Source organism: Centroberyx affinis, unplaced genomic scaffold (assembly GCF_046629955.1).
Source record: "Centroberyx affinis isolate AG114_WGS23_722 - 3 ecotype Tasmania unplaced genomic scaffold, CSIRO-AGI_Caff_v1 ptg002047l_1, whole genome shotgun sequence".
In the NCBI taxonomy this organism is placed as follows: Eukaryota; Metazoa; Chordata; class Actinopteri; order Beryciformes; family Berycidae; genus Centroberyx; species Centroberyx affinis.
The window spans coordinates 241,701-250,896 of record NW_027280382.1 but is presented as its reverse complement, the minus strand read 5'-3'; the positions used below and the strand labels follow the sequence as shown (position 1 = coordinate 250,896).

The 9,196-nt window shown below is 46.8% G+C and overlaps 1 protein-coding gene across 1 annotated transcript in view; it reads right to left on the bottom strand.

The window, feature by feature from the left end:
* Positions 1-1,065: 1,065 nt before the first annotated feature.
* fto (FTO alpha-ketoglutarate dependent dioxygenase) overlaps positions 1,066-9,196 on the bottom strand; it is a 125,948-nt gene continuing 117,817 nt past the window's right edge. The window contains exons 9-10 of the mRNA XM_071531162.1: positions 3,531-3,671; positions 1,066-2,742 (exon numbers count right to left, since the gene is read on the bottom strand). Of these exons, the coding sequence (XP_071387263.1) occupies positions 2,736-2,742; positions 3,531-3,671 (148 nt within the window). The 3' untranslated portion in view covers positions 1,066-2,735. The remainder of the gene's footprint in view (positions 2,743-3,530; positions 3,672-9,196) is intronic.

Sequence of the window (9,196 nt, the reverse complement as noted above, 5' to 3'; positions counted from 1 at the left end):
TTGTACACAGACTGAGGCCACTGCTGAAAGCTCTGTCACCGTCCTCCATCAACCTGAATGTTGTGAGGGAACAAAAGTCACTGTCCTCTCTGCTGGACCTGACAATAGCTCCACCTCAGAGGAGGCTCTCCCCGTCTCTCTTGCTGAATACAGCCTGATTGAAGGATCAACCAACCTGCTTCAGGAGTCCCAGGCTCCAGCTATCCAGGTTGAGGTCAAAGCTCCACCAAGCCTTGTGGTTGAAACTGTAAAGGACACCAAGGATCTGTCCTGTCTGACCCTGGAAAAGATACTTCCACCCGTCCAACTGGTCAAACCTACAGGACCTCAGAGTTCCAGTGCCAAAGAAAGTCTGTCGACAAAACCAAAGAAGAAGCGTGGCTTCTTTTCTTGGCTATCCCGCATATTCCGGCGGAAGAACAAGAAATCTGGTGACAACATGGCTGCAACAGCAGAGACGCCGCTCCAACAGACCTGCCAAACAGAAGCAGATGAGCCAAAGCCCTGCTTGACTGTCCTCTCACCTGCAGTCCACTTCTGAACTCCTGAACAACTGAATCATTTTATTTGAATACATTTATTTGCACACTACTGTTATAGTGTCTTTGTGCATTTTTTCAAAACACACCTTTATTCCTGCAGTTATGGGTAACCTGTAGCAGTGGGTGTAATGGAATTAGTAAATACATGTTTGTCATTAACATTTTCTATACTTCTATTACTAACAATATAATCAATATTTATTCTAAAAGTGGCTGTTTTTTCCACTGAGAGTCCATTTTGCTTTTAATATACCACTTGTTTTCTGTAAAAACCATAACTACCTTATAAATCTCTCATAATTACAAAATTGTTACCCCTTAATTCCCGGACCCTGTAACTACAGCATTGTTATTTTATTAGTACTCCATAATTACAAACTAGTTACACCGTAATTAGCGGGCTGTAAAATAAAGCGTTACTGAAGAAAATATTGTACACTCCACGGGTGTTATGCAGCAGAAATGAAAGAAATAACGGACACAAACACACACACAGCACAGAGGGACACAGGTCGTTGGATAAAACATTTTTTTTTATTTACTGCCATTCCTATTGCTTCAGACAGACAAGCTGTGGCGCAGGGAGCACAGAGTGGTTCAAACAATTCAACGCTACTGCCGATCTACAAACAAATCTCTCTGACAACAACATCCAAAAGAGACACAGCAAAAGAAGAAGCAAGAAGAACAACGTTTGGCAACCATTAACATCTTGAAAAAACTTCAGAAGTAAAAAAAGGAGTGCATTCTGCATTTTTAATAGTAAACAGCATCTCTACTTCATCATGAACTAGATAGAGAAAGAAATCAAACGAGGAGGGCTGCTACGCTGCTTTGACGTCGGCCCCCTTTTCCACCCTTTATTTTGCTTTTTTGAAAGTGGATTTTGTCAGAAGCGGCGGATCTTTCTCTCGCTCTCTCGGATGGCCTGCAGCGTTACAGGGGAACGTGGTGCTCTACACGCTTTAAGAGTAATTAAAAGCGATTGAACAGCTGTAATTATGAGAAACGGCGGTTGTGTTCCGGGTCATTCTATCAGTGCTGCCTTTCATCAGAGCAGAGGCAGAGAGGCCCCGCTGCTAGTCTCTGTTTCTCCATATGCACATCTTACAGCACAAACAACTCCCAGCCTGGCTACAGGCTCACACACTCTATCACACTCATGCACACACGCCTTCACGTACACATGCGGGTGGGAGCACGTGCACGCACACAGATACACGCACACACAAACACCCAATACACCCAATCTATCACATGTATATACACACGGCTAAATGTACACATACAAACACACACACATACACACCTTCATGTAGTCATACGCAAGTGTATGAAAGCACGAGCATACACGCTGGCACTTTATGCGCGCACACAAAAACACACACACACACACACACACACACACTCACTCAAATATTGCACAAGCACGCCATCATACTGTAAACACAAAACAACACATTCTTCATGTTCTACATTGGGTGACATTCATAACTTTCATATCACTATCTTTCTTTGGTCTCTTCAGGCTTATTTCACTGTTGAACACAAAAAAGGGGATTACACTATACAGTTAAAGTGAAGAATGCAATAGAAAGTGAGCAAAGTGAGCAAAGTTTTTTTTAACCATTCTATACTGTAGGATAACACTGTATGACGAGTAGAAAGCATACATGTATGTACTGTACTGTGACTACTGAGGAATGAGTCAATCCATTGACAAAAGCATGTCTGGGTTACATGAGATTAAGTAACAGAGTACACTGAAATAATAAATAGCTACACGATGAATGCTAACACTGAAATGCAGGCTCCACTTATGTTTCGTTAGACCATTGTGAGACTAATAGCTTGGTGCTAAGCTTGCTTTGTTAGCGTGTTACTGAAGCACTACTCTGGTTCTATGGTGGTGGTCTGGTTGGGTAGCCAGTATCCTTCCAGCCAAAACCAAGCTGGGGTAGGTGAGATGCCAGGGGTCAGGGGTCAGTGGGGGTGGGGTGGGGGGGTATTGGAGGGTGGGGTTGGGGGGGCTGTGGACGCCCCAATCAAAAGGAAATCAATCTTGGTGTGATCACAACTGAGCTTCTGTCTTCTGTGGTCCGTTCCCTTAGCTGATGTGGGGAGCCATTCAGAAAAGCTGGTGGGTTTCTTTCTCTCTCTCTCCTCTCTCTCTCTCTCACTTCTCTCCGCCCTTCACATCCTGAAATGGAAACAAAACGGCCAAGTCAAGGTCAAAAATGATAATATCTTTGAAAACCCATGATCCCAAAAGTTATTTTTTCATCTCTATTTAATGTTAGGGCTGGGCCTCCTGTGAGGTTAAAGCTACAGTGTAATATTAAGCTTTATATTGGTAAAAGCTGATTCCAGTTTTGCAGCTTGGCCAGACAGTAACGTTCCTCCATTCACAGCCTTGATATGTGACAACAAGTGGTTGAGATGCCTCTGTGCAGGCAGGGGTCCAGGAGGGGCCCAGGCTACACAATGTAATGATGATTGGCTACAATGAAGAGAGCCAGAGTTGGTTGTAATATGACAGGGCGAGCTTAATAAAGAGTAATGCACTGGCCAGTCCGAACGCCAACTCCACTGGATCATTACAGCGTATGTATGAGTCTGTGATAGGACTTGCCCGGGGTTTTGGGAGAGTGTGAGTTTGTGTGTCTGTATGTGCATACAGTTTGGGCATATGCAAATGAGTGCTGGTTATTTGTGTCTCTTTGCTTGAATTTATGTGGGAATAAATAAATCATTCACCTGTATGTACGTACTGTATGTGTGTGTATGTAACCAAATAAAACGGTTTGTTTTCAAAAACACCCTTAAAGCATGGGTCATCAATAAATATATTAATTAATGAATAAATCAAGATCAACTCATCAGTCATAATGAAACTTTGTATTTATGTATATGTACATAAGTAAATTTATAGCTTTCCATGTATCAACTTTAAGCGTAAGGAGATCTTTCCCCACATCTCGGGCCCACCTCCAGAGGAGTGACTCCACCCTGTTGATGATGTCAGCCAGGTCAAAGGGCAGCGGCATGTTGGGGTCATCCACGCCCCAGAAGGGCCGGTCCACTGGGGCCTCCTCAGGGGGTAATGTCTGGGCCAGACTGGAGTGGCACCTGAGGCGACAGGACACAGGAAACAAACGCACCCATCAGCTCCTCCCTCTCATCGAAACCAACTGGTAGACACTCATCAGCAGTAGGACAAGCGGTTAAAGGGAAGGTTTCAGGGTTTTTAGGATCCTGTTCTATCGATCACCAATGAAGCTCTTAGGACTTTCACAAAGCTTTCATACAAGAGCTTTTGCTTTTGAGAAGTTGTCAATGGGGTATGAAACTAATACTTTCAAGTCCTGTCACTTAACCTTACTATAGCTGCAGCGGTGGAAGGCTTCGAAAAATCCAAAACCTTCCTTTGAAGGTCTACACACAATAACCAGTGCTGGTTGACAACTGAGGGATTGTAGGTGGTGATAAACATAGATCTTTCTATCTGGTCTTTGTGTATTGACTGATGGGGAATTTGAAGAGGTCAGTCACAGAAATGTCAAGTACTTGTTTGGTCAGTGTACTGAGTGTGTGTGTGTGTGTGTGTGTGTGTGTGTGTGTGTGTCTATTTGTCCCTAAACACACAGGGTGGGTATTATGTGTTTGACCAGGAGGCAGTCGGCTTGTGTGTTTCCTCTCCCTTTTATGACTCCTAATAATACTGGGCCCAATTAGACCCTGCAGGGTGTAAGAGTGTGACTGTAAATGTTTGAGTGTGTCTGTGTGACGTGTGTGCATATGCATGTGATGTGGTTTGCGGAAAGGAGGCAAAGGATAATGGAGGGAGAGAGAGAGAGAGAGAGAGAGAGAGAGAGAGAGATAATAGTGATGAGTCAGGAAAGTGTTTCTAAAACCATAAATGGGCATGACAGTATCTGGCTGATGAGAAAGCACCATATCACATATTATGATTAATGCCCCTTTCATCTTACACCCACACACGCACACACCCACACACCCACACACCCACACACACACTTGCGCAGCCAGATGCTTTCACTAGGACATCACTCTATTGTTGCAGTCATGGGGAGAGCGGTGAGAAAAACAGCCTTTTGATGCCGTTGCATTATGTTTATATGATTAATAATCTGGAGTTACTCTGTGCTGTCTACAGTGTTTGGAACCAAACTGAATTCCCCCGCGGCCGTCACGGACGTGCGCCACGTCTTTTGTCGGAGCAGTGTAAATATTTGCTGAGGTGACTCGGCGGTACTCGGCGCTGTCATTGTAAATCTGCTCCCTGCCTCTGACAGACGAGGCTGACCTCTGACCTGGAAGTGCAGGAGGGAGGGGTGGAGGACGGTATTTTCCTGTGTGTGTGTGTGTGTGTGTGTGTGTCTGTGTGTGTGTGTGTTTTCAGACGTGCATGAGTATGGGCACATGGTGGCCCCCTTAATTTCCCTCTATAGCCACAAGGCCACTGACACTCCCCACTCAGTCATTATTTAAAAGAGGCTGGTGTCTGTCCTGTCATATCCCTCTCCATCGACTCTACCCCATCCCCACCCTCAAAACCTCAACCCCCACCTCAGGAACACCCCCTCTCCCCTTCTCCCCTTCCTCCCCTCCACACACACACACACACTTCTCTGTGGCCCCTGACTGCAGGAGGGGATGGAGAGAACAGGGAGAGACGAAGAGAAGGATGGGGGGGTTGGTTATGGATGGGATGAGGGGATGTTAAAGTGGTCAGGGGACGGCCAGGGGCTGCCACAATTTGCGGTTATATATTTTCGCCGGGGCCACTTAATGTTCAAGTGGCTCTCGGACTAAGTGCTGCATTTTGGTGCGGTTAGCCCTTTAAAGAGCTGCCGCATTACGGTGGTGAGGAGCGGCATTAACATCCACTGTTCCAATATATCTTCTGCGCTCCGGATCAGGGCCTGATAATAGCATCTGTTAACATGCACTAAGTACCATTATGTAGCACATCACTTCATAAATAATACGATTAGGCGACCTTGGGGCTTTGCGACGAGCCGTGTGTTTAAATGTTCTCATCATTTATTTAGGGTGCGAATTAAAGGAAGCGCCACTTCAGAGGAGGAGGAGGAGGAGGAGGAGGAGGACATGGCTGGCATACATATCTACTGAGTGGGCGAGATAGAGGGAGAGAGAGCGAGAGAGAGAGCTGCAAACTGACCCAGACAACACGCACACAGACACACACACACACACTCACAGACACAGACACACATAGTTAGGTTCTGCTGACATCAGCTTGAGGACACCATAGGCCATGGGAACCCAGGCCTTTGATTTGGTCTGATTAAGTATTCATGCAGCGGGGCTATGAGAGAAAACACTAGCCTCTTTTCTGTTGCCCTGACTTAGAACGAGAGGCTACACACCGTAAATATCTGACCAGCCGCATTCAACGGAGCTGCTCCATTTATCTGACAAGGGATCTTGCAACATTAGCTTGCAAATAGAAGGCTCCTGGTTTACCAGAGATACACAAGATATCAAGACTGGAGTCCTATCAAAGATAATATAGTGTAGGTGATTCAGCACACACTTTTACACCATCTACCACTGTTCACAGAGTGCTGTCCCTTGACTACTAAAATGGAACCAAACAAAAAGTCAATATCAAGCGAGGTGCCTTAAGCTCTCCAGGGCTCTTGCTAGAAATTCAGTGTAAGCCGCAGTGGCGTACAAACAAGGCTCACCAAACCACTTTCCCATGGCAGAACAGCCCACCTTAAAGATAAGGTCAAAGACAAAGAGGTGTGAGGGGGGTGTGGAGAGGGAGAGAGTGTGTTTGTGAGTCCAGGCTGTTCCAATGGATTAACCCCAGACAGATATGGGCCTAACTATCCCATCTGGCGCTCGGTCAAGAGAGATTGGCAATACAATCACTCATTTCAATTTGCCCTGAAACCCTATAGCCTGGCAGGCCCCCGCTCAAATGGTATGCTAATGTGAAAGGTATCTGGGATTCTATCGCCTCTATTCCACAGAGGCCTTTCCCTCCATGCAGCACAGTGCACTTGAACTGCGGCTGGGGTGGGAGCTCCACGGCCCTCGCTGCAATAAGGGCCGGAGCCCCCTTTGCGCTCAAACTAACCACTTTAGCTAAAGTGAGTGTTAATTATGGACAGGCAAAGCAGTCAATAAAAGGTTAATGTAAAAGTCAAAGGATAAATTCCTTTAAGCATTGCATCATTCCACCATCTCCGCGACCAACACGCTGCTCGCAGGTCTCCTAATCAATACGTTTTACTGTAATGCGCTCCCCATCGATTTCCTCCCCCCTCTTCCACACCCAGGCTCCATTGCTTGGTCAAAGAAAGGAAAGGGAGAGGGAGAGAGGGGTAGGGGAGAGAAAAGAAAACGAGTAAATAAAATGATTAACCTCGGTTTCACTTTGTTGTTTCACTCTCCGTCTCCCTCTGAAAGGCTTGTTAGAAGAGTGCAGGGTGGTGCAATATCATCACGGCCATCACCACCGCAACCATCACTATCATCAGTATCAGCATCATCAGTCCACTCAATCTCTGGCCGCTGTGTAATTGTGTAGCAGTACACTCACGCTGGGCCATACATTAAAAGGCCCTCTGCTCTTAACAGGATGGAAATCCGCCTAATAGACAACATCAGTGCTTCCGACTCATGCAATTACACTGATAAATGCACAATTGTGTCAAGCCAAGTGAAAAAGGACCCAGAGAACGTAGATAGGAGACAACACTTATTGCATTATTGCTCCAGGAGGTCATCTGTAACCACATGGGACAAGACAGCCTGGGCTGGCTGATTCAGGACGTCGTCTATGGATATGGGTGGAGTCGCACTGCACTGATGGAAAGCTTTTTGGAAGGGATACAACAGTGGCTCGGGTGTCTGTTCTGAACTTGTTTGTGGCTCAGCTGCTTTATGAGAGGGTCCAGCAAATCAGCTTCCGGTAGCTGCAACAATGTGGAAAATGTCTTTTCAATCATCTGTGTGAATTATGACCAAAGTGCCTTACAGTACCATAAGAACATACATTTTAAACATGGGCAGGTCACTGGGAATTGAACCCTTTCAACCTGCAACGTATGTGCCATGCTCTACTTATTAGCAATACCAGACCAAAACAAGCCCTCGTAAAAGTGCGGTGACGCGGAACATCAATCAATCATCCGTGTGAATTCTGAGCTCTATTGTATATGCCTGTACTGATCAAGGGAAGCAAAATGCCTCTGATCACCTGCTTCCTCATACTCTGTCTGTGTTACACCCAACTCTCCAGCAGTCCTGTGCAGGTGTGAGTTTTTATGGTCTTGGCAACCCGAGCGCCCCGATAACTGAGAATGCAATCAAACAAGTCATGAAAAAACAGGCATGTGTCTCATAAATCAGGCTGCCCCTGAAGGGAAGGCACGCAATCACGTCCCAAGGAGAGAGAGAGAGAGAGAGAGAGAGAGAGAGAGACATCTGTCTTCTTATATGTGTTTATACAGTGTTATGTAATAGGTAAGTGTGAGAGACAAAGACAGAGAGACCACATCTATCTATGTACGCATCTTTCTACTGTTGTGCAAGATGGGGATCTTAGGGAAGTCATGTAGAGGGCAGTACAACAGTGAGACTAGAGAGATTCGGAGCAAGGCCAAACCTACAAGGTGTGTGGGGCTTTGGATCCATACCTACACCACCCAGATCACTCCCTCTGAACTCTCACGGCTGTCCTCATTACTGCCTGTGAGCAGTGGCTCAAACCCCGATCCCCATTATCCCAATCACTGCCACATACAGCGCCTCCACCCCTCAGCATTAAATGTAAACTGGTGCAGAAAGTGAGCCAGCCAGCCAGCCAGCCAGCCAGCCAGCCAGCCAGCCAGCGAGAAAGCGTGGGCAGGGCCGCGTCTTAACCGTTTCCTCAGGATCAATCGACTGCTATTGTGTCTGCAGACAGCTGCTGACTGTACACTTTGTGAATGTGTGAGGTGGGCGATTGTGGCGAGCGAGAGAAGGAGAGAGGAGGGGGGGGCGACATCAAATGCGTGACATATGTTCCTTTCATTTTGATTCCCTCTAAAGAGCCCAGGCTAATAAAACTAACATCTGATGCACTCTTTTTCCCTTTAATTAATGGTTGTGGAAAACACGCAAAAATGCATTAGCAAGGGGAGGGTGGGTGCTAGTGGGTGCTTTCCTCCCTCCCCCCCACGTGCCACCACAGCTCGGCTGCTGCTGCTGGGAACAATGATTCTGCCAGGGAGCGAGGGGTACCTTTGGGTGGGGCAGCTCCCTGCCATGGCCACCCCCTCAGACTCTGTGAGGTCTCCCTCTCGCCAGCTGCAGTCTGGACTGCTCATTAAACCACATGAAACAAATAAGGCTCATTATTGGCGCCTCCAGGAGCCAGTTGGGAACGCAGGGAGTGCACGTTGGGTCAGCGCAGTTAGATTTAGAGCGAGTCTGGGGCAGAGACAGAGCGGGCTCATCGTCCTCGCGCAGCCCCTGCCTGCTTCACACCCTGGGTGTTTGATGTGGGCTGGCTGGCTGCCGCGTCTAGAGTGGGGCGAACCAGATGTAACAGAAAAACACACATGCAGCCAGGTAGCCTCCAAATAGCCTTCATAATTGGAGGCAATAAAACA